At 37.0% G+C, this 26,960-nt stretch overlaps 2 protein-coding genes across 3 annotated transcripts in view; one reads left to right on the top strand and one right to left on the bottom strand.

Annotated features, from left to right (window-relative positions):
* Nucleotides 1-10,522, top strand: part of fgf14 (fibroblast growth factor 14) — a 157,092-nt gene extending 146,570 nt beyond the window's left edge. For both annotated transcript variants that reach the window (XM_055214694.2, XM_055214693.2), the window contains exons 4-5: nt 4,081-4,279; nt 7,633-10,522. In XM_055214694.2, coding sequence (XP_055070669.1) covers nt 4,081-4,279; nt 7,633-7,775 — 342 coding nt within the window. In that variant the 3' untranslated portion in view covers nt 7,776-10,522. The remainder of the gene's footprint in view (nt 1-4,080; nt 4,280-7,632) is intronic.
* A 1,861-nt stretch (nt 10,523-12,383) lies between these two features.
* itgbl1 (integrin, beta-like 1) overlaps nt 12,384-26,960 on the bottom strand; it is a 74,233-nt gene continuing 59,656 nt past the window's right edge. Inside the window, exons 9-11 of the mRNA XM_055215330.2 lie at nt 21,968-22,114; nt 16,714-16,827; nt 12,384-14,038 (exon numbers count right to left, since the gene is read on the bottom strand). Coding sequence (XP_055071305.1) covers nt 13,950-14,038; nt 16,714-16,827; nt 21,968-22,114 — 350 coding nt within the window. The 3' untranslated portion in view covers nt 12,384-13,949. The remainder of the gene's footprint in view (nt 14,039-16,713; nt 16,828-21,967; nt 22,115-26,960) is intronic.

Raw genomic sequence — 26,960 nt, 5'->3', positions numbered from 1 at the left:
TTTAGAGTTTTAGAAAAGCATTTTTGTAATATATTGCAAAGTATTAAGTAAATTATATACCTCAATATAGTTTAGTTCCAGAATCAAACGCAATTGTTGTCAATATCAATAAAATAAACCTTGTAAATCAGAAGAAAATAGAAGTTAACCTTAGTGTTAACAAATGTACAGACTGAAATCCCACTGGACACTTTCATGGATTGATTGACTTTCTACAAATCCCTTAAAACCATTTAACAAGGTTCCCACGGGTCCTTGATATCCTTGAAAGATGGGGGGGGAATATTCAAGGCCCTGGGAATTTTTGAAAATATACATACATAGATACAGGTCATTGAAAGTGCTTGAATCTATTTTATGCAAGAAAAATCCATATTTATCCCTGTGTAGTGTAGGATAATATCATACATATTTTTGACTTTTTAAGCCAAACTGTTCGCTTTTAATGCTTATATCTTCTGTATGCAAATGTTGATTCATACCAAAATGCTTTTTTGCAAAGTTGTGTTTGACAAATGAAAACATCTCGGGTTACGTATGTAACTGTTGTTCCCTGAGAAGGGAACGAGACATTGCGTCTCCCTTGCCATACTTCCTGCGTCCCTGTAAAGCCATCTTTGGCAATATTTCAGATAGCGATATACTTCCTGGCTCCCGCGTCACCCTGTCGTTGTCCTTAAACCTCACCATTGGTTGAATTTGATATACACATTCAGAAGCACTTACCCCTGGAGGCATCCCCAAAGTGTCACCCCAGTGACGCAGCACGAGTTCCTTAAAAGGGAACTGTAACAATGTATCTTAAAAGGTAACACGATGTAACCTTGCTCTCACTTGAAATGTGTCTCCACATTTAGTCCTTGAATTTGAGGGTATTAGACCTGGAAAGTCCTTGAAAGGTCCTTGAATTTAAAGTTAACTAAGGTGTGGGAACCCTGATTTAAACATCTCCTAAAAATCACCAGAACACATTGACTTCATTATTACAGTATACAGTATTGACTTCATTATCACATACAGTATACAGTAGATTAAATGCAAAGCAGGGCCAGATCACTGCGATTAACATCTTATTTTAAAACATATGGGCTTAGTCATCAGAGGCACACCAACAACAACCTGCTGTTTGAATTACCTGCATACTTGAAGTAAGCATTTCAGTGTGACAGCCAAGCTGTTTTTCTAACCGATTCAATCACCTGAGCGTTTTTTTGACCTGACTGATCTGTTTTTAACGACAGGATGTTCTTGATAAGGCGAAGTGGGATGTTAAGGACAAAATGAGAAATCCATCTTCTTTCGAGCATTTTATTTTGATAAATTATTTACATAAAATATTACATACTGTTTAGTGCTACAATATGTACAGTGCTGCATGATCCCAAACTTTTTAAATGAACTTCAAAACTTAGTTAAATAAAATCCAATTTTGGGAGCGTGTCTACAATTACAGTTACACTTTGCTGAATGCATGGAGTTTTAAAATGAAAGGATTGTGAGAATATTGGACTGCCCTTTGCTAACGTGCGGATTGTGCAATTGGATATGGATGTTTGAAAAAATATTCGATTTAGTGTGACACTTGGAGTGAAGGTGAAAGTAGAGATTAATTTGTCATGAGCGAATATCACATTTTGTCTCGGAGCCAATTATTTCATCTGCATGCTCATTCAGGTATCAGCTGACAGAGCTTCAGCGTCTGCCTACAGATTAGACCTCAGGCGTCTCACCATCATGCTGAAAATAGGAAAATGTAGAGGAACTGACATGATACTGTACTATAGCTCTCTGTTTCCTATTAACAGTTTTTGCTATTAATTTTCATACATACTGTACAAACAAACAAACAAACTAAAACACTGTACTGACCAACAGAGGTGTAATTACAGCATTTATAGATTTTAGTTAAATTTGACATGAATGTAAACAGGTTTTTACGTCGATGTTTGATGTTTATTGTTACTGTCAAACAATAAAACAACAGCTCTCGCTTTCATTTGCTTCAAGTTCAAAATAATTCTGACAAAAGTCTATCCCTGGTTTCACAGACAAGGCTTAAGGCTAGTCTTAGACTAAAACATGTTTGAGCTGTCTCAACCGAATATAACCTGCATTGACAGATCTTAAAATATGCAAGTGCCATTCATTTGTCTCAAGATACACACTACTGACGTCTTTTCCTAAGGCATGTTTAAAAAAGATGCGTAACCATCTTAATTCAACTAAAGCCTAGTCCTGGCTTTAGCTAAGCATTGTCTGTGAAACCAGGCCTATATTATTTTAAATCAGGGTTTCCTGGCAGTGGTTCTAAAACTTTTGGGGATTTTTCCCACCTTGTGTATGGTGCATCCCTTGGGGACCCCCAAAGAAAATTCTTTGTATGCAATGTAGTGCTTTTGGTTAGTAGCCTTATTTTTCTGAGGTTTACTTACATAAAATGTATGATAAATGTATTTTATAAAATGCCATAAAACATTCCCCTCCCCAGTACCAGTACTTACTTGAGATGTTTCTCGTTATTCTAATTTCATCAGAAGGCATGCTATATACATTCATTTCTTTTCTTAGAAAAGTAACATTACATTAAAAAAGCAAGTTTTTGAAATGGGTTACTGGGCTGAATAATGACAAAAAAGCACTAAAAGAGCCCACAAAGCAACTACTTTAGCTGTTTTAAACTTTTTAATAAAATTAATATTTTTAAAATATATTTTAACTTCTAGGCAAAGCAAAGTAACATACTTTGTAAATGCTTAATATACACTTTTACAAAAAAAGTTCAAAATATGTACCCCAGCTGTCCCTGGGGCATCCTTTAGGTCCTAATCGGTGTGTTCGACTTCATGCGGAGCTGCGCAGACAGATCGGCGGCTGACTTAAAGCAGTGCATGCTGGTTAGTAATTTTGTCCGACTTGAGCTGGCGCTGAAGGTACGTGACTGTGTCATATGGTTTTAAAGTACCGCGAGAGCGTTTCAAGAGTAGCTGGTTAGCTCAGCTTGTGCAGCCTCTCCAGAGCGGCTGACGACACAGATCTTCGTGATTGGTCGCCTCACTGATCACGTGCGTTTCAAGTTCAATCCAACCTATAGTTCCACTAATAAACATTTTAAATATGTTATATCGTGTCGTGTAATAAAATATAAATGAAAATACCAAACTCTATTGGTATTTTATTAATGTAGGCTTGTTTCCCGTTATTTTCGGGTATACAGTATAAGCAGCAATTAAAATATTCGTTATAAAATGTTTCTGGTTGCAACTTTTTATTAAATTCACCATCTAACTCACTTCATTCGCGATGAAAAAATGGAATCACCAAACATACGTCACTATGGCAAGCAGCAGGTGTCCGGATTCAGATCCTCCCTCGACTGCAAGCGGCAAACCTCGCCGTTGGGTCTGTGCAGGGCCAGATGATCTTGAACACACCTAATATGTACCATTAGGTAGATATGTATACATTTGATGCCAATATGTATCTTTGAGGTATCAACAAGCTCTCTTTGGTACCAATACAGAATATACCTCTGAGGAACTAATATTAATTCTTTAAGTGCAAAGTTGTACTTTTGAAAGGGTATTGCCCCAGTTACAGCTGGTTTACATATTTTGACCATTTTTGTGTCAGTTTAGTTTTGATATATTTAGATTTTTTTGTCACAGCATAGCCACAATTATATTATTCCATCTTTTATATTAGTTTACATTTATTCGAAAATGTGGAGAAAATATTAATAGAGGATGAATAATTGACCCTAAACTTTTAAACAGTACTGTATGTAATCATTTGCTTTTTTGTGGAGTTCCCACAAATTTTTCCCTTTTCTGTCTACATCTGTTATTCAAACAAATTTCCAAAAACATTTAAAATGCATGTACTGTCAATCAAGCAGATAAAAAAAGAAAAATTAATTACATCATATATTACAACATTATATCAATGTTAACAATTTGTATTTCTTAAATTAATAGTTTTGAATATTTATAATCAAAATAAGTTAGCTGATAATGTTGCAAAATTGGGAACTCGTGTTCTGCTCTAATGAGTGCTCTTCTTGTTTCCCTCTTGTTTTTCCAGGAACTGTTTACGCCGGAATGCAAGTTTAAAGAGTCTGTGTTTGAAAACTACTATGTGATCTACTCATCCATGCTGTACAGGCAGCAGGAGTCGGGGAGAGCGTGGTTCCTGGGCTTGAATAAAGATGGCCAGGCCATGAAGGGGAACCGGGTGAAGAAAACGAAACCAGCTGCTCACTTCCTGCCCAAGCCATTAGAAGGTAATGTCCATTATGAAATGTTCACACTAAGAATCCTAATGAAATGCACAAGTCCCAGAGAGACAAGCTTTTATTGTGAACAGTGAACACAAACTTCTGAACAGTTTATGGATGGTCCTTTTGGGAAACGGTTATTTTCCATGCATTTATTTAGTACAAAAAACACTCCAGTCCAAGCATTCAACTCAGACTACTGTAGAAATGTTGGAGGTAGAAGATAAGAGGACACATGAGAAACAGATAAAGATGAGATAGTAGGAGTGGAGGAGGCAGAGAAAGATGATGGCAGAGAAATTGGAGAAGATGTAGGAAGCTGAGAGGGGGAGGCGGAGAGAGAGAGAGAAAGGGAGAAGATCAAGAGGAGCTGATGTAAAAGAGGTGAGATGAGAGGAAGTGGACAGCAGTCTCAAATGAGATGAGAGACACACTAATTGACAGCGTTATGACTCACAGTCTCCGACTGCTTCAGAGGGACTGGACAGAGGGTTCAGTCTAATGTGAGCAGATCTACTGTGGCTTCAATGCCAACAAAAAGGAGAAATGTGATTGGTCAATGTAGATCCAGCATCTGTGCTGTAATGTCATGAGGCCATGAGTTCTTTGCTTAGATGCAAAGTGTATTATGTGATGTGGATAAAATTATGCATTATACTGTATAATTCATACTGGCAAACATGCAGAAACATCAAGCAAAACTGCATGTCCACGGACTATATTTGTAATGTTATGGCACTTTTCCAGTGCATAGTCCCCCACGGTTTGGGTCGAGTCAACTTACTTTTGGGGGCTTTTCCACTGAGTGCAGTACGTAATACCCAATACTTTGCCACTTCGATCAGGGTTCCAAGCGACCCGAGCTGATACCAAAACGTGACGCAAAACACATAAGATCACTGATTGGTCTGAGAGAATCGTCACTACCATCGCTATAAAAGATTAGCTTTAGTCTCGAGTAAACCTGTTGTCATCTGTGCTTTGCTGTAAGTTCCCAAACTCCCTTTTAGTTGCGAAAAACATCCACAGGTTGAGAATCAGGAACACCATACCAGTGTTTTCCAGACTTACGATTTGTGGCGGCACATTTGCAACGCGCACGTCCGCATATACACTCACCTAAAGGATTATTAGGAACACCTGTTCAATTTCTCATTAATGCAATGGTGTAATGGTGTGGGGGATGTTTTCTTGGCACTTTAGGCCCCTTAGTGCCAATTGGGCATCGTTTAAATGCCACGGCCTACCTGAGCATTGTTTCTGACAATGTCTATCTCTTTATGACCACCATGTACCCATCCTCTGATGGCTACTTCCAGCAGGATAATGCACCATGTCACAAAGCTCGAATAATTTCAAATTGGTTTCTTAAACATGACAATGAGTTCACTGTACTAAAATGGGACCCACAGTCACCAGATCTCAACCCAATAGAGCATCTTTGGGATGTGGTGGATCGGAAGATTTGTGCCCTGGATGTGCATTTCACAAATCTCCATTAACTGCAAGATGCTATCCTATCAATATGGGCCAACATTTCTAAAGAATGCTTTCAGCACCTTGTTGAATTAATGCCACGTAGAATTAAGGCAGTTCTGAAGGCGAAAGGGGGTCAAAGACAGTATTAGTATGGTGTTCCTAATAATCCTTTAGGTGAGTGTATGCTTAAATGCAACTTAAATGAGGCTCAGCGGAGCGCGTCAACCAACCCCACAGGTGTTTGTACAAAAACTGTCATGTGAGACAGAGGTAGCGATAAACCCAATGTGCAAACATCTATTGGTGGTGGTCAATGTTAATTTTGTGGCGGACTGAGAAATAAATGAATGTATGGGAATGTACAGCAATGCTCTCACTTGTATGATGTCACAGCAGTAGGCAAATATAACGACGCGCCTAAAAATCTCCCCCACTCCGAAGTGTTACTAAACTCGATGGAAAAGTTAACCAAGCCAAAGTGAGGTGAGCTGACCCAACCCAAACCAAACCAAACCGTGGGGTACTATGCAATAAAAAAGCGCCATATAAGGTTTTTTTTAATTCCTTACAGTTCCTTTTATGGCCACACTGAAATGTCTGGCTGGTGTGAGAAAAATGCTTCATATACAGTTTAAGCTATAATCTGTAATGATCTGTGGCCCATTTAATTTCCAGCCGTGGTTTGTGGGGCACAGATCAGACAAAGACGCTTTATTGCAGTGAACAGATGCACACATTTAGACCGGTCATTTATTATTTCTCTACTAATACCTCAACACCAGCAAGTAGTCTGCATTGTAGATGGGTGATTCTCACGAAATCCAGACTTAGAAGGTGTCCAGCATCAGATTTTTTTTAAAGATTTTTGCACATATAAGATTAAGGTCTGAACTTACTATAACCATTATATTTAGAGGATTTAAAAAAAATATTTCCTATAGAATTATTTACTTTTTTTAGATTATCATTATCAAGAATTATCATTACCGCTACATGATAATACATTAATTATATGCATTTACAAACTCATGTTTCGGTAATGAGAACTAAAAAGTTGTCTAGGTACTATGACAAACTAAATTTCAACTTTTATCTGGAGAGAAAAAAATAAGAAATGCTTACCTGGTAGCCATCTTGTGTGTCACAGTCAATTATGTCCCCTCCAACAAAATGTTAGTTCATTGAGGGCTTAAACAATGATTGAAAATTGTTGCGGAGGATGATACATTTTTTCTCCACATATTCACATTTATATTCCTTATTATTGTCTCCCAATGCATTTACCAACGATTTACCACTTGTTTCTTTACTGTAAAAGTTTATAGTATAACATGCACTGAAGCTTTTTATTTTTTAGATTTTTTAATTATAAATATTTACATGTCAAAGAACCCAAATCCAGTCATGGACACGTTGCGGTAATGAAATTTTCCACTTAAATGTGGAAAAAACAACAAAATTTGGTTTGTATGATGTCATTTGAAATCATGTGCAAAATAGTACATGAAGATTTGTAACTGTATGCTTCTTATTTTGATACTCTTACATTGCATTTTTCAAAATGTTTCATGACACCTCATAAGTCTAATTTCGTGAGAATCACCCAGACGCTTCGCTAATAATAAAATGTTTTGTTGTTTTAAACTAAAGAAAAGCAGTACAAGTCAGATATTTCCTTAGAGATCAGACTGTCTTCCCATCAAAACTAGGGAAAGGATGACAGGCTGCCAGGACTTGCCTAAGCTCTATCAAACGTATTGCTTTGAAAGTTTGCTGTGTGAGAGCCCCCCCTCCCAAAAAAAACAGATGAGGCAGCTGTATTTATGTCATAAGTACAACATTTCCTGGCTGACTCTTCCTTCCTCTGATGTGTTTTGCAGTCGCTATGTACCGCGAGCCATCGTTGCATGACGTGGGGGAAACGGTGCCCAAACACGCTGTGCATCCCAGTAAAAGCACAAGTGAGCCAGCTGTCATGAATGGAGGTAAACCCGTCAGCAAGGACACCAAACCAACAACATAGCCAGATCTCAGCTCAGCCGCACTCAACTCTGGAGAGGCGCACTCCTTTTGTCAGACTCTCCGCGTTTGTGGATCGGGTCCGGGCGTCCTCTGCTCTCTCCCTTCCTTTCCCTCCGCCTTCCTTCACCTCGCTGACTGTTCCGATCTAATTCGACGGACTGGCTTTGGAAGCGTGGTCCGCTGTGCACGTTGGAGGACGCGACTGGATGAAACCAGCTAAACTCTCACCATGGAATGCCCTAACCGATATGGAATGCCTTTTATGACAAAACCAATCTTTTTTTCTGTAATCGAGACAATCCACGAGATTTAAATTGTGTACCGCGGGCGCTTGCGTGGCGGTTTCTTTTGCCTGCTTACAGTCACCTGTTATAGCCCTTTTATCGAACCCTCTCGCAGCAGAGAACGTACGTTTCAGATCTATTTTCTATATCTATATATATATCTATATATGTACGCAGTAAAACCAGCTACGTTCTGGGTTATACTGTAAAGATATACGTAAACTGCAATCCGCGATTTTTTATCAAGTAAGCTCCCGTGTCTCTTTCTCGTCGGTGGCCCTCACTCTCTCCAAAGCTTGAATTCCAAAACGTCCCCTTTGTCGGTTACTTGCGACCTATCTTGTCGTCACAGTTATGTGTAAATTTTTAGTGGATTTCCGGAAATGCATCTTCGAACGTGCGCGATAACCTGCAGAGGACTATAAGGGCGGAGCCACCTAAACAGAGAATTAAACTCATCATTCAAGGTTCACGTCTTCTCATCCTCTTGTCTTGAAAGGGCGTAACACTTAAACAGTTAATGTCACACCCTCCATAGTCGATAAAGGAGCTGGCATGTGCTGGGGATCTATATACAGTACATATCATTATTTAGTTCCCAGTAGTAGTATGGTGCAGACTGACCCCAGAATTTCACTTTTCTTTGCTCTTAATTTAGAGCGTGGGCTCTAGAAATATCTATAGGCCTTGTAGGCCTCTGGTCAAGGCCCCTCTTTAACATGCCAACTCCTCTGAAGTATGGTATACTGTAGTGGTTTGAAATAATGTGACGCGGGTGGCAGCCGTCAATACAGTCTACTTCATCAGGCCTGTGCGGTAAAGCGGCTCAATGTAAGTAGGCACCATTACCATTGGCTGCACACGTGTTTTGTACAGCTAAGGCATGGGCAAGGTTAGTATTATGTTTTCTTCTTGCGGCGCTGACACAGTGCAAGAGATGGCTTATATATATATATAAAACGATGTTTTCACTGTATAAAATACTAGAAAAATCAAAAATATTATATAATAAATAAATACATAGATTTTTAACTACCAGATATTACGATTCTGAAATGAGAGGGGTTTTTCCTAGCTCAGCATGCAGAGTCCAATACTGCTCATCATGTGCCTGTGATGACCTCTAACCCAGCATGCAAAAACGTACCCAGTAGTCTGTGCTGGGTTAAAGGTGCCTCATGCCCCAGACGCCAACACATACGCGAAAATTCAGTAGCAGGCTCACCCACAAAACCAATCCAAGGTTTAACCCAGAGAGGTTGATCTTGAAATTTACCAAAGTCCGAGAATCCAGCCGAACAATTTCTGTAACTTCCGGGGTGGTCCTCTTCGGTTCTTTCCTCACTGTGACTAGGGGAGAGGAATTACAAAAGGCCGTATATATCGATAAAAACTTGAAGATCGTTCATTTAGTAAATGGTACCTATTACTAATCACCTGCATGTTTTTTCTTACAGACCAAAGTATGGGTTGGGTAAGAAACTAGTTTAAGAGGTGTAGGGGCTACAGCGAATGGGCATGAATATATACAGTAAGGCTCTCTCATACTCTGGGGATTGAGTCCATTGCACTTTGCGTTTGAAATTGTCATCTACTCATGGCGTTTTATGGACAATTAGGCACAATTATCAGCCGAGTTGACATGAAGCCTGTCTTGCTTTAAGAGTTTTCATAGTTTGGATGAATACAGTTTAGAATGTTATGAAGTAGACCGAGGCTATGCTGCTAAATATATTACACTTCATTTAAAGACCTACGTTTTCATTTATCGGGATTATGAGCTAGTTTCATATAAGGAAATGTTCAAGCACATTAGTTAGAACTTAAATACTTGTCTGTACAAAGCCGACTTTAATGCTAGAATGAGATGCAGTACTATACTGATAAAGTAGCTTCATATTTGAAATCGGAGGCTGGTGTCCGACGTCCACCCGAAACAAATCACTCACTCAAATGAGCTCTACATGCTGGGCTACAGCTGCCCTGCAAACCAGTTAGTAACTGGTTTTATGAAGGTTGAATTTATTTTTGTAAGTGACTGGTAAGTGTGCATTTGTTAGTATGTTTGTTTGTTTTATCCTCGTTCAGATGTCCGTGTTTGTTTTTGTCCCATTCAGGTTGTGTGTGTGCGTGTGTGTGTGTGTGTGTGGTGTTGTTTAATCGTTATGAGGAGCAATCACTGAACAACTGATCATTTCTGTGGATCTTTCTTTTTTTAGTGGTGAAGGAAGGGTTTCATTGTCTGTTGGTTAGTTTTAATGTTAAGTTGACAGTTAATTCATCTGTTGCATGGGACGAGGGTGGCATATAAGAACTGCATGTTGTAGGCTATGTGTATCATGGACTTGGTATGTTCTGCTAATTTTACATACATATATGCAAAGAGTTTGTCTGCACTGTACAGTTTGTGTTTGTTGTATACACAGATACAACATATTGAATAAAATATTTATATAAAGGTGTACTGAAATCTTATTTGATGCATTATTTGTATATGTATACAGTTGCACCAGTATGGTCACCTCCAGGGCCAATGTCTTTTGTGGTTCTCACCGTTTGGTTATTCATTTTAGTTTTAGTTGGTTAAGTTAGTTGAAATGTGTGTTAGTTAAATGAGTTTAACATTGATTATTCTATTAAAGGCTGGGTGCATGATCTCTGAAAGCCATGTTGACATTTGAAATCACCTAAAAAAAACGCCCCACCCCTATAGAATCTGAAGAGTTTGGTTCTAAAACGCAATAAATTAATTTTGACTAATTTCAGTAAAAATATGTTTTCTATACCAAGAAAGTGACAAGATGAAAACCACTATTTTCTGTTACAAACTTTCACATAGCATCATTAGGTTATAAAAACATAAAAAATTCTACTCCATAATTTGATTTTCAAAGCTTAATTATAAAAACGGATTATTTTTTCCGCAAATGCAATAATGACAAGTTTTTTCCCCCCAAAATGCTATAAATCTATTGAATCAATATATAAATGTGCATGCATCTTTGCCATGTTATATTCATTTAGTTGAACCGTGGTATACACTGATTTAAAAAATAAACATTAATGGCATTAATCAAAACACTCACTTAGTCATATTAAGAACTCTGTCATTGCTGCTGTTATATTTGGGACGTCATCGCTGAACTTTTTGACAGCGATCAGCTGTAAAATGTTTTGGTCCTGCTTGATTTTTGTTGGCTTCGAGTAAAATAATGAAAAGTTTTTCATAAGAATCTCTGGGGTCAATTTGTTACCATGACAGAAGCTTGATGCTGTCAGGAGAACAAGCAACAGACGTAATTTTTCCTTCGTTGGAGTGCCTCTCACGTAAATTATTCGATTTTGATGGCTAACGTTTCTTTCCCGTCACAGAAAACCACCACAGGTTTCTCAATGCCAACAAAAGTATTATTTTGTTTTTGTTTGTTTGTTGATCACAAAGTACAAAGTGGATGAGAAAAAACGAGGATTCTGTGTGTATTCAACACGCTGCCATTGTTGTTTACAATGCATGGAATGGTGCGCTGTAATTGGTTAAGCAGATTTATTGCATTCTGCAGAGAAGGAGGAGTGGCGTTTATCGCGTATTGGGAAAAAAATGAGAAAAGATGACAGAATACCTGACATGATACAATACTGATTTTGGCGGTGACTAATTATTTTTTGAAATGGCTTTTATTGCGTTTTGGAACCAAACTCTTCGTCTGGACTTTATTTTAATAGACCCGCCCCACCTACGCAACCCAGCCAATGATGTTGATTTGTAGACATGCACCTTACTGCTGACTGGATACAAGTGTGTTTTGATACTCGGCCCGACTCCCTTTTCCGAAGTGTTTTTCAAAAATCATGCACCCCTCCTTTAAAGAGATAGTTAACCCAAAAATGAAAATTGTGTCATCATTTACTAACCCTTATTTTGTTTGAGCTTCTTAATTCTGTTTAACACAGAGGATATCTTGATCATAGTTGGTAAGCACACAGTTGACGGTACCCATAGACTTCCATGGTATTTGTTTTTCCTAGTATGGAAGTCAACTGTGTGGTTAATATCATTTATGAAAATCTCTTCTTTTGTGTTTAAATGAATAAGGAAACTCATACAACATGAGGGAAGGTAAAAAATGGATGAGGTTTTTTTTGTTATTTTTTATATTAGTAATGTTTCCATTTATATTTCAGTTTTCATTATTTTAGCACATTTATTTTTTAATACCACAAATTGCATTACAATTTTGAGTCATGCACACAAGCCCTCATTATTATCAGTACCATAACCATCTTTAAAATAAAAAGAAGCAATATAAAAGACACGTTTGACAGGGTCACTGTAAAATTACTTTATTTCATTGCATATAAAGATTTCATATTATCTCAGATCAGGTTATATTTATTGCCAACAGGCTGTTTACAACTTAAGAGTGTTTCACATGGCACATTTCAAATGGAAACTTGCTGTAAAAAATATAAAAGATATAAACAGCACACTGTCAGCGCTTTGAAAAAAAAATCCAGAATAATCATCAAATGTTCTTATCTTTCCATTAGCTTGGATTTCTTTTTACTTGTGTCTGTCAACAGACTATATAAGCATCATTATACATATAATTCATATACAGACAGAAAAAATTAAGGGATCACTTCAAGTAAATATACGTTGATTATTTATAGGAATGTACAGTGGAAATAAGTATTGAACACGTCACCATTTTTGAACTTCTGGTGAAAATTTCATGTTAATAGCACCTGTAAAGTACAAGTTCGGTATTTTACACCCAAAGCCCTGCCCTCAGACCGTTCACGATGAAACAGAACGGCCCTGACCGAAGTCCGGGCACATGATGCTGGCCCGAGAACCCTCGGGTGCCTATTGCATCACCTCCCACCTCCAGAATGGCTGCACAGGTGCACAGGAACAATCCCTCCCAAAATGCACCAAACCCTCGTCTACAAAGACCGAGTGGTCAGGGGTGTTCACCGACACGCTCACACAAAAATCGCCGCAAAAGATGCTTTTAAAAGATGTTTTAGCCTTTCGTTGTAAACTTGTGGACCTATTTTTCCAAACGCCTCACACCCGTACATTCTTCCGCTGAGACCTTGAATAATAGACACTCCAGCCCAGTTGGTGGCGATAATCCACCTTTGCCAGTTGCAAGAATAAAAACAAAGTTCCCGGCGCGGAGTAATACCGTACCTGACATCTAATACAAGTCAATGGAGTTGGACAAAACTACAATAAAACCTGTTGGAATGCGTATTTTGCAGCGATTTTTGTGTGAGCACATCAGTGATCACCCCCGACCACTCGGTGAGTTTCACGTCTCTGCAAACGAAAGTTCAATGCATTCCAGGAAGGACTGCTCCAGTGCACCCACGCAGCCACTGTAAAGGTAGGAGCCGAAACACAAACACCCGAAAATTCTCGGGGCAGCCGCACATGTTGAAACTTCAGTCAAAACCGTTCCACTTCATCACAAACAATCCGAAAACAGGGCTCCAAGTGCAAAACACCGAACTTGTCCTTTAAAAATATATTTACTGAGAAAAATGGTGATGTGTTCAATACTTATTTCACCTGCTGTATGTGTTTTTATTTGCATTTATTCACTGAAAATTGAAATGGGGAAAACATGGTCCAAAGGAGTGGTCTCTTAATTTTTTCCGCCTCTGTATATTTATATAGTTGCATAGAAATCTATAGAGGATTATAGAAGTCATCTGCCTTAAAACAAAACCAAACCCTGCAGCTGTTTTGTTCATCTAGTGCTGAAGAAACCACACATTTGTAATTTAAAGCATTTGTGATGAAACCCAAATCTCCTCAGAATAAATTCTCCCTCCTTTTGCATGGATTAAAAACACAACCAGTCTTTAAATGTCCAACGGGTTTAATACTCCTCTCCTACCCAAATTTCACAGGCGTTTCCTGTCCAGCCGTCCCAGCACTCACAATTTCCACAGTTGCACACGCCGTTCCCTGCAATAGGAGACGACAGGAAAGACAGAACTGAGACACCATGTTCATCGCTCCCCGAGTCTCAACATGCTTTCTCTTTTCACACCCCCTTTGGCGGAAGGTACAGAGGCAGACCAAGTTCAAATGCAAGTCTGTCTGGCTTTCTTTGGGATTTCATATGGGTCATTCTACAGAAAAGGTGGAATTCGGGTGATGGAAATTTGCTTAAATGAACTTCCTTTAATATACCCAAAACTTCTTTAATAGCATTAATTAACTTGTCAAATCTATGAATCTGCAAAATGGGGAGCTTAATCTATTTTTAACTTTTTATACATTTTAATAAAGAATCCATGAGTCATTTATTTGTCATTGGTGTTACCTGTGATTTAAACAACATTTATGTTGATATTAAATATTTTTTCTAATTACAGCTTGTGTTTAAAGGTTGAGTACAGGAATGATAACAACAAGAAAAATAATTGATTATTAATATTTGTTTAAATAAATTCTTCATTTTTACCCAGCATTGTATGAAATTATTTGATTCTCAGTTTGACTTTTTTCTTTAAAACCCACAAAAACTAAAATATTCAACCAAAAAGGCTTTGATGCAAAGATTGAAATATCAACAATGTTTTACATCCCATATCAACAACAAAATATTACTAGAAAGTTCAAGAAAATACATTCATAACACCAAAACTTGGTTTAACACCAATGGCAAAATGTAACATTGATGACAAAATTAGAATATAATAATAGATAATGAATATGATAAAACTTAAAAACTTTCATAAAATTTTCCCTCTTTTTTGGTTTTTATGCTTTTATGTTGGTCAGTTAAAGGAATAGTGCTTAGGAAGTACTCATTAGAAAAGTAACACTAATGACGGTAACACCAATGATGGTAACACCAATGACAATTTACAGAAAAACTAATATTTTAACAAAATGGCTGCCATTAACCATGTTCATCAGAGATGTAACAATCACATACTTATTCAGTATAATGTATTTTTATGTAAATATCTTAACATTCCCAGCTATAAAAAAGAGTAACACTAATGACATCCAAAAAATCTTATCTCGAAATTCTTAGATATATCATGATATTTTAGACAAATAAGGTAAGACATCTCACAAACCTTTTGCCTTCCTCCACCGCACTTCTTTCACTGACCTCTTGCCCCATGAAAAACTTCAAAGAGCTGATGCATTGTTTCAAAATAAAAGTGCTTTGGGTAGGGTAACACCAATGACATAAATTCGGGGGACAAATATTTATTTGATATTATTCATATTAATAGTGTATTTTTACCATTTCAGTGTTGTAGTAAATTCATACAGGGTTAAAGATATATGTAAATTTGATTTGTTTTATAAAAAACATGGTTTTGAATAATAAGTACACAGTACAACTTCCAAGTATGATCAAAGGGACAGGGCAATTTTCAGGACCAGACATTTAAAAAAAAAAAAAAAAAGAAAATTAAATAAATAAACTCTCTCATCATTTTAAGGACGGTCTATATTTATTAAATATATATCATTATGGGATTATTGGGTCAAATTAAATGATTAAGGGGTCTGCAAAAGCAAGGGACAAGCATTTCCACCTTTTTTGTAGAATGACCCTTATACTGTATTTAGCCCATGTGAAATCTAATACATGCATGTGATTTTTCATCTTATTGTTATTTGGTCTTTGCCAATGAATAGATTACGCAGCATATATACACCGAATCGAATCACATTTGCACATCACAGCCATTTACATAAACCACTTTATACAGAAGAAATTTCATGATCTAAACATCTGTAACATTTACTTGACTATATACATGAGCTACATACATGTCAATGAAATCGGCTGCTATTAGTAAATCACCTGACGTGGGCACTCATGTTAACATTAAGATGTTCAAACAGCTGCAATTGTCACCCACAGGCTAATAAATTAAGCCCCACACATTACATTTTTCATATCATTCATTAGTTGAGGGTGTAAAGAGAACATGTTACTGATAAAGGCATGAAAATGCTAAATTATTATGTAGAAACTGATAGCTACATTTTTGCTTGATTATAATTATAAAGCACATCACTGTCACCCAAGGTAAGAGAAAGAATTGTCTGATTGTTTGCATTTGCATTTCATCTCTAGAAAGGAAGGCTTTCCCTTAGCAACATGAGAAAATAGTTTTATTAATCCCAATGAATATGGAAATGATGACATATGCCCTAATCGTTAATATGCTAATCGGTGACATTTAACAGAAACGTTTATGCATTCCTTTTGTCAGTTGTGTTTTTCTTCTTGTTTTGTAATGAACTTTGAGACTCTGCGTTGAGAACCGTTCAACCGATGAATGACTTTGCCATTGATAACAAAGTCATTAAGCCAATAAGTAAACAAGTTCTGAACATCTGTCCAAATATCTTCAAGCCCTTGAGCTATCATCGTAATAAATATTTATGATGCTTTTCATTAGCACTGTTAAAGCCATTCCACAGGGTTTAAAAAAAACCTCAGCTCTCTGGGATTTCGCAGAGACGGAGAACAAGACAACAAGGATTCTCTGATTGGATGGCTCAGCGCGAATGTCAAATCAAACGGCAGCCACATCAGATATCCTCCACAAAAAGAGGGTGAGTGGGTGTTTGGAGGAGCGCTGCTGCATTTGAATACATACCTGTGCAAACCAGCCCGTCGTGTTTGTCGCACTCCCTGTCGTCGCATTCACAGAATTCTCCAGAAACGTACCACTCCTGCGGCGAGCAGATACAACGGCCACAGTGACAGGAGCCTGCAGAAACAAATTAGACTTTAGACAGGCAATAATTGGAGGTCTATTAGTTTTCCTTTTTTGTCTGAACACTTGCTGATACTGCGGTTCCTCATTAGTTTTTAAAAATGGGAAATTGCGTGTGCGTTTGTGTGTAACAGCATATCTGACCCTGGACCACAAAATCAGTCATAAGTAGCATGGGTATATTTATAGCAATAGCTATACATTGTATATGGGTCAAAATGATCTATTTTTCATGCCAACAATCATTAGGATATTAAGTAAAGATGAAGATACCATAAATAAATCTATATAAAAAAATCATTGTGTGGCTAAAAACTTCATTTGGACAACTTTAAAGGCGATTTTCTCAATGTTTTGATTTTTTTGCACCCTCAGATTGTATCTCGCCCAGATATCGTCTTATCCTAACAGACCATACATGGTAAGCGTATTCACTCAAGGTTTTTCAGATGATGTATGGATCTCAATTTCAAATAAAGCGTTTTCTGGTCCTGGGTCACATATGTGTTGTTGTTTGGACAAGGAGCAACTGTTGTATCAGCCAGGCCCATTACAAGGGACATTTCACAAGACTTTTTAAGAGGTAAAATAAATTTTTAGTGTCCCCAGGGTACATATGTGAAGTTTTAGCTCAAAATACCATATAATTTACTATAGCATAATATAAGTTAAAATTGACACTTTGTAGGTGTGAGCAAAATGTTGTTTTGGGTGTGTCCTTTAAAATGCAAACGAGCTAATCTCTGCATGAAATGGCAATGACGTGGTTGGATAGTGCAGATTAAGGGGCGGTATTATCCCTTTCTGACATCACAAGGGGAGCCAAATTTCAATGAGCTATTTTTAAGCTACTGGGTTGATCTTTTTCACATTTTTTAGGTTGATAGAAGCAGTAGGTATCCAATTATAGCACTTAAAAATAGAAAAAGTCAGATTTTCATGATGTGTCCCCTTTAACTGAAATTTTGGGTTTTTGAAATCATCTGGATTTGTCAATAAGCACGCTCCTCTAGCTTTTTAATGGTTTAAAATAAGGATGCACCAATATTTCGACCTATAATCGGTCTCGACACATAAAAGCATTTTGTTTTATCATTATTAGACATTGGACGATTAAGGCAGATTATATCTAGGCAATAATTTGAAGCAAGGTGTTAAACGCCAAACTTTCAGTATCTTTTGATGTTGAGTAATCGAATATCGGTATGCACAAATTTTGAATTGGTGCATCAAAATAGCTACCCAGTGTCACGAGGTTTCGTGATATAGTCAGGTAATTCTTCGAGTCCTCTTCCGTGATACTACCACGAATCTCTGAGTTTTTTTTCGTGATCGTATAACTAATTTCTGCCTTCGTGTGATTATCACGGTTACTAAACAGCTTTTTCCTATTTTTAAACCATCGTCGCTTTGGTTTAGGGTTAGATTTGGTGCTTGCATTAGAATGTCACTTTATATATTGGTTTATACTATTTTTTCAGATTTATTTTTTTATATGTCGTCTGGCGTTATGGTTAGAGTTGGGTTCGTTATACAATCACGAGAAAAACGCGGAAATTCGTGATAATATCACGAAAAAAGAATAAAAAAATTAAGGGACTATATAACGAAATTTTGTGAATTTCAGAAATTGCAATTATTATTATTAGCTGTACAGATTTGATGAGGTCTTTGCTCAAAACAACAAGCAGTGGTTCTTACGTTACATAGGAGATGCAGTTTATATACTGTATACTGTTGAGGGGAAAGTTCAGTACTGCGAGACATGGAGGCATTGGTGCGACTGGATCTTTGTTTAGCACTAAGCTCAACAAACATGATACAAAAGTTAGAGTTGGGTAAAAAAACATTTGATCCCATGCAGTCTATCGACAGACTCATCAATCAACCTGACAGGAACTCATCAGATAGAACATCTTTTCCATTCAGCAGTCACTTCAACGACGGGGAGGTAATGTGCTCATACATATTACAACCAGCAGCCAACACCGCACCTACCCATGAATTCTTTTAGTGCAAAAATCAATTTAATTATTACAGTTTTTCAGTCTTTATAATGTCGACGTTGTTGTGACAAGCAAAACAACTCTCCTGCTGTTTTCCAAGAATTAATTTGAAGAAATTATGTGAAACAAGAGCAAGAGGAATTTCTTATTTTCACCAGCCAGACAACAGTAAACAAACAGCGTTCTGTCATCTGCTCCAACTAACTCTAAGTGCAAGCGTATTATTGTGCGACTTCACATGTAAATAAGCTTGAGCAATTTCCAAGAAACTAACAGGTCACATACAAAAAACAGAACATGTTATTTCTTGCTCAAGTCTCTTGTTACAATGCAAAACCTCACATTTGACTTTCTGAGTGGTTTTCAAGAGCAGATGTTTGGGTCTGAGAGAGTTCAAGTTTTTTGTTATTATATATGTACTAGATGAAATTCTTACTTTTTCCATTACTCTAAAAAATGACAGGGTAGATGGCCATAAGAAATGACAAATTCAGAGACAATAGCAATATAAAAGAATATACAATAAAGGACAAATCAAGGTACATAAAATAAAACAATACATTAAAACAAAAGTCAGTGCAGTATTGCTACAAGCATTTTTGTGTTTGTGTTTAAAAGACATCTAGGCTGAAACAAAGCAAAAATTGGTCTGTTGTGTAAATTTAATAGATGTCTAATTATAGCCCAAAAATAAATGATATAAAATAAATAAATAAAACCAAACCTTGCAATCACTGTTGACTTAAATGGAAGGAAAACCCATTTACTTTCAGTTTTTAGATAAGACAAAACGTTCAAATGTCAAATATTTGCTTTAATCATTTATAAATATAATGTTATAAATGTTATTAAAAGACACATATATAACATTTTTATGTAATATAATACTGTACCTCTCAAAATGATTTGCAACATCCGGGTTACAGTGTGTTATTAGTTTTGAATGGATGTTATCTACGAATAACAGACCTGCAAATGTTGCGACTGGCCAATCAGAATCAAGCATTCCAAGGAGCTTTGTAATAAGATGAAATATCATACATCTAACAAGTCATTTTTGTAAGTTATTGTGGCTAGAAGTGGGTTACTCATAGCCGGACTGTATCAGGTCTGTAGTTAACCTAGACCAAGTTATCATGAAATGCTTATAAATAGCAAGCAGTTGAAAAGTCGTGCAATACATATGCCAAATTTCAATTTTGCGTGCATATGATATGCCAGTACTTCCTGTTCACTTATACGGTGCATTTTTCATGTTGTTTTATGTATTGGTTTCTCATTCTTTTCTGTTTTTTAAACCATTGTCGCTTGGGTTTGAGGTTGGATTTGGAATTTGCTTTTGGATGTCATTTAATATAAAGGTTTCTATAGACCCCTTCACAGTTCACGTCACAGGCGGTTCCCACTGCGCATGTCGGGGTCAGAAAAGCCATTACAGCAGATTGAGTCGTGTATTATTCGGTATCGTCAAAAATGCCTACTTGCGTCGTGGGCCGTGAAAAGCGCACCAGGTCTTCCGTTAAATTTTTGCGATTCATGCAGAATCTCAAAAACAAAAAAATACAACATCTGCGGCTGCAAGCAATTAACGTGCAGACTGGAACAATGCAAAGATCAAAGAGGCTTGTGTTTGTAGTGCTCACTTCATTTGAGGTAAGTCATAATTTTTCAGCCCTGTTAGATTAAACTAGAAAGCCTAAATGGTATGAACAGTTTGACCCCATGCTGCGCGCGCACCCGATCATCATTCAATGTTTACAAACCTTGAAGGGGTCTATATATTTTGTCCATTTGTTAAACCATGGTCACTTGGAGTTGGGGTTAGAATTGGGGTTTGGGTTAGGATGTCAACAAAAACTTGCTCTAACCCCAAACCCAAGCGACTATGGTAAAAAAAAGAAACCAATAAGTAAAACATCACGAAAAGATGCGCCATATAAGTGAACAGGAAGGACTGGCATATCATGTGCATGCAAAATAGAAATTTGGCGTATGTATTGCACGACTTTTCAACTGCGTGCTATTTATAGGGGAGAGCGGGGTAAGTTGTCACACTGTTCATAACTTCAACAATAGAGGCTCTATCTCATCAAATAGCCACTTTATGTGACGACGACTTCTATAGCCAACTTTGTGTTCACATGTGGTCAAGATCGGATTTTCGAATAATTTTTTGGTTTTTAAAAAAGTAAAAATGTGCACTTTACTTTTTATGCAATACAGCTTTATTGGCTATGAATGTTAAAAAAATATTATTTTGCACAAAATAGAGGAGATAACGTGTCTTTTGATACTTTAGCTGAAATTCTATGCTGAGCTAACCCTGAGATTCAGCCAACATTAGCACACATGACAGTTTGGGGCAAGTTGTTTCAGTGACTCTGGGGCAAGTCGTCACATGCTTTTCAAACTGGAAATAATTATTCTAAACCCGGGTTAACGGAATTTGGCACCAAAATGCAAGGTTAACCCCGCAAAAGCAGGGCTAGCAGGGTTTCATAACCCTGGGTTAATTTCAGGGATAACCCGCTTCTGAATTACAAGTGTGTGAAACAATCCTTAACCTAGGGTTAAAGCAGGGTTTAGAACAAAGATAACCCATGGTTAATTGAGTGTAAAAAGCCCTAGTTAATATTTCAAGTTTAAAGTTAATTAAATTAATTAAAATGAATAATCACAATCTTCTTTTTAGATAATCTAGTGTGACAACTTACCCGCCGATGGGTAAAGTGAACATTCTCTATTCAACAGTCTAGAACTCTGTAGTAAGATAAGATATGAAAATGTAATGAATATAATATGTGCGTAGATATTAAACAACCTACTGTACATTTCTGCCTACAAACTACACACTTCAATTCTACATCACCGCTAAGCCCCGTACTATCTCTCCTTGTCACAAAAGTTGTCAGAAACCCTCTAAAACCCTGAATTTATTAGTAGAAAGTGTTGTTTCAGCTCTCATTTACTATCCACGATTAGATCAGCATATGTGAGAAATCGATTGAATAGCTCTGTTTGATCTATATCTTTCCCACCGTACAAATGAGGGACCGTGCTTTCATTTTATAAAGACGACTGACAAATGTTGCGTCTCAAGGTGCCACTCAAAGCATCGTCCGCCCTACCTTTTCCGGAGCATAGAACGCCGTCGGTCGTCTCGCACTGGCTCTTGCTCTGCTCGTCCGTCATATCACAGCTGCGGGGGAACTGGCAGTGCTTTCCGAACCATCCATCACTACAGATACAGCGGCCACACGAGCAGAAGCCATGGCCTGAGGGAGACACACAGCACACACATACGCACACCATCACTTTCTCCATACCGCTTCTTCTTACCAAAGGAAACCACCATTTGTAACTGCCACAACAAAGCAACGGTCTGATTGATCCAGGCAAATATAATTGGTTCAAACAGACAGGGATTCACTTTTAGACTGACTAATGGTATTGAGGTATACAGCTCTTATCACTTATAGGCCACGAGGGGTAACCTGTCCTCTGGCTTACTGAATCGTGATGGGTTTCCATAAGGTGAATAGAAAACTTTAAAGGGACATTCCACTTTTTTTGAAAATGGGCTTATTTTTCAGCTCCCCTAGAGTTAAACATTTGATTCTTACCGTTTTGGAATCCATCTCCAGGTCTGGCGCTAGCACTTTTAGCATAGCTTAGCACAATCCATTGAATCTGATTAGACCATTAGCATCGCGCTAAAAATTAACCAAAGAGTTTCGATATTTTCCTTTTAATTTTCTGTTGGTCTTAATACATGATGTAACTACAGAAGAGTCAAGTTTTAAATAGGAAAAATATTGAAACTCTTTGGTTAATTTTTAGCGTGATGCTAATGGTCTAATCAGATTCAATGGATTGTGCTAAGCTATGCTAAAAGTGCTAGCACCAGACCTGGAGATCAGCTGAATGGATTCCAAAACGGTAAGAATTAAATGTTTCACTCTAGGGGAGCTGGAAAATGAGCATATTTTCAAAAAAAGTGAAATGTCCCTTTAAAGCTTTTATATCAAGCTAACTGGGTACGGACATAAACCGTATACACTGTCAGAAAAAATTGGTTAAAAATGGTCCCAAGCCGTCACTGGGGCAGTACCCTCTAAAAAGGTCCTAATATGTAATATTAAGGTACACATTATGTAAAAAAAATTACTGATGCACACTTAAGTACCCATATGTACCTCTGAGATACTAATACTGTATGAACTCTTTAATATGTACTTTTTAAAAGGATACCGCCCCAAAGACCATTTTTTGGACAATGCAGTTCAAAGTCACTTAAAATATAATATAAAAGCATCTGTTAGGTGTATTAGATTGTCGCTTCATGTTGAAACAATGCCTGGGCGTATAGATTTTAGATATAAGATACCATAATCTGTAATGAAAAGTCAGAGATTTTAATAGGAAGATTTTTCTACAGTGTAAACCGTCTTCATTTATGGTCGATATTCTTTGTAGCTCAGGAGCTGTCATGGTCGAGCAACAGAAGATCATTTTTTAGGATAAGTTAGTTAAACTGTCAACACGTTTACCTGACTCATAACCAGGCCCAGATGGAAATTGCAGGCTTTGTTGCATTTTCTATAGTAATTTTAGGGAAAAATCTATGGAATGGATTTTAAGCAAAGGACGATGTGTTAAATGATGCTCAGAGTAGTGCAGTTATGGTTGAGATATCTGCAGGATTGTGCATGCACAGACTGAGGCTTGAATACCATCTAGTTTATTGGCACAGACATTTGGCGAAATTGCAATGCGTTCGTGTCTGCGTCGACATATTTTAGCGGAGAATTTTTCTAGTTTAAAAGAAGTTGTTGTTATTAAATGTCCCCGTCACTTATGAACAAGGTTATTTGGCACTCAAGGGTGTTTACAAGAGCAGCACTTGGAGATCTGTGTATGGGCGTTATGTCAGGTGGGCTGCGAGGAAACTAAATGTACTGAAGCTGAAGTGTATTTTTCGCTTCATCTCTTAGACAGCAATTGGTGACTCACTGTAATTCACAGTTAGCTACAAAAACAGACCCTCTGATAAGACAAATCACAGATGAGATCTTTTTCAGTTACTTTTCCAAGATAGAGTCTGCAAACAAAGGATATCATTACAAAATCGTCAACATTTCTCACCAAATTGATCCAAATCCATATTATTTTACCTATAACACAGTATATTAAGTGTACAGCTCCTTTTTCTTGTCTCACCATATAGCAAAAAAATACATTTTTATGGCCAAATTGTTTTAAATATATGCTAAAAACATTTAGAAAGTATAGAAAAAATGTTTTTGAATTTGAAAAAATATTTAATTTGAACCTTAATGTGACCCTGGACCACAAAATTAGTCATAAGTACAGACTGATCTTAAGGAAAGTCGTGTTATAGTCACAAAAAAATTACTAATTTATTCGTGTCACTTGCACAAATTTCTGTAAATAGTTTTTTGTGCCCGTTGCATGACTTTCTTTTTTGTTTCATTTTATGTATTGTTTTTCCTATTTTCTTACCATTGTTCCTTGGGTTAGAATCACTTTCTGTTCGATTTTTAGACACCCCAACTCTAACCCCAACTCCATGTGAGAATAGTTTTAAAAGCGAAAAAAAAAACCAAAGCGAAAAAATACATAAAAGTACATCCTAACCCAAACCCTAAATCTAAGCCCAACCCCAAGCGACAACGATTTAAAAATAAGAAAAAATTGAGAAAACAATACATAAAATGACACAAAAAAGAAAGTCCTGCCACGAACACAAAAAAACTATTTATTGAAATTCGTGTCAGTAACACGACAAAGACATTCATGCTCAAGGCACGAAAAATAGTCGAATTTCATGCCGTGGACACAAATAAATTAATCAAATTGTTTGTGACTATAACATGACTTTCTGTGAGATCATGTTGCATAAGTGGCACATGTATATCTGTTGCAATAGCCAACAATACATTGTATGCGTCAAAAACATTTTTGTTTTGCCAAAAATCATTAGAAAATTAAGCATCATGTTTCCATGAAGACTTTTTTATTATTGGTGTACAAGTAAACATAGTCAATGTTACATAATGCTTTTTCTACTGCAATGTTGCAATTTTGTTTTTTTGAAATGTTGTGTTCCCTGCTGGAGGATGTTTTATTATTACACATTTTGTTCAAAAGTATTAGGTTTGCAGATGTCATAGATAACAAAGTTTTTATTTAAATGTTTTTTATTTAAATATACTTAAATAATGTCCAAAAGATATATTGGTCGAGAATATATTTCCATAAATACATTCCAAAATATATTTCTACAAATATATTTTGGCCATTTTTGTATATTTAAAAAAAAATTAAAAATATGTTTGAAACTATGTTTTTCACCCCATTCGTTTCAATTTTATAAGGAACATCTCAAACTAAACTGATACATAAGTGTAACACAACTGAGAGCTCCATTAAATCTCCTAAGCTGCAAGCAATAACAATTTCATCCAGGCTTACTTCCTCTATAGAATTCCTTGGTTGTCATGATCAAAAAACCCAGGGATTCCCATCCATGAACTATACTGGAAGAAATATGTTTTAGATATTTATACCAAATGAAACCATGTGCCTCAAAATGAAAAAAAGGCAACTTTAATGCACAGAATGAGAAAATGTCAAACACATGTCTGAGAGAAACAAAGCACTTAACAGACTTTGTACTGCAGATTTTATATTACTTGCCAAAAGACAGACATTTCATTTTGCTCCCTCGGTCCGTGTGTCGTTTATTTTGTGGGTGTAGATATACAGGCTGAAAGTTTGATGCGCTCTGGGTAGCGCTGCATGCTTGACTGCTTCAATCAGCCAGCCTACGAGAGCATTTAATTGCTTTGGTGAGTGGCACCCCAGTCCTTTCAATTAAAGCACACCTGCGATTCCCCATTATCCCAGCCGTAAATGTAATTCGAGTGAGGGCATGTTCGGATTCACAGTGCTTCTCGCACACATCCAGTATATTCCAAAGGATATTTTCCAATGAATGCAGCCAAGTCTGAAACTCTCAGGTGTGGGCCTCATAAAGCTCTTTAAATCTAATCTGAAATACTGATGATTCTGCATTTCTCTACGAAACTTTCATACTGTAGTAATACAGCTGGTGTGTCTTCTCACTCCGTGAGCTAAAGATCACAAGACAGGCAGATCTGAAGCTGCTCTTCATTGTAACAATTCAGTCCAGTGTCATTCTTATCTATCTGTTCAATTAGCTGAGACATGTAGCTGCTTTATTTGGTCTAGAGGAGGATGCATGGGTTAAGAGCTGGAGGGAAAGTGTGTTTCTTTTGTGTTAGCATGCTCTGTTAGATTTGTCTGACTGTGGCTCTGACAGTGACAGCAGAGGAGCTCTATGCATATTTTAACATCTCCTAAGGCTGCTCCACACAAGGCTGTGGGCCGAACCACAGCGTCTGGTCGATTAGTGACAACCGTACAATAAGTATTTAGAATTCACCAGCATTAAAATTGTATTGCCACCGAAAAAGGAGGAATGTCGCTGTCAGATATTGAAATATGACATGACTGAAATAGTTATATGCAACTATCATCACACTAAAATTAATTTTAAAGCACTTATATTTACAAATATTTACGTAGTGGTGACACTTCACTTGAAAGGGTGTTAAGACTGACATGACACCTTCATTATGAACATGAAGGAGATTTTATGCACATTTATGACAACTGTCATTAAGTGTCATTTGTTTAATAATGTAATTTTTAATGCAAAGATGTCTTTGTTATGACAAATTGACATTAACCAATACATCATAACTTGTCATGAGAACTAGACATTACCAAGACAACATAACTGAACATTTTTTCCCAGTGATACAAATTAATTTGTCATTAAAATGTCATTATGTGTTAATACTCTGTCATATAGTTTTTTATTACACGGCTCTCTGGAATGCTTGATTCTGATTGGTCAGTTGAGACATTTGCAGGTTCGTTCTTTTCAAATAATAACCGCTCCAAAGTAATAACGCATAGCCGGACTACTTGTATGTTTTAAATCCCTCCGCGCCAACAAAGATTACTGTTTGGCGCCATCTTGTGACAAACACTGGACAACCACAATTAAGA

The sequence above is a fragment of the Misgurnus anguillicaudatus genome, chromosome 17, assembly GCF_027580225.2.
Source record: "Misgurnus anguillicaudatus chromosome 17, ASM2758022v2, whole genome shotgun sequence".
Classification (NCBI taxonomy): Eukaryota; Metazoa; Chordata; class Actinopteri; order Cypriniformes; family Cobitidae; genus Misgurnus; species Misgurnus anguillicaudatus.
Note: the sequence above shows the minus strand (reverse complement) of the source record. Positions and strands in the feature narration are given on the sequence as shown.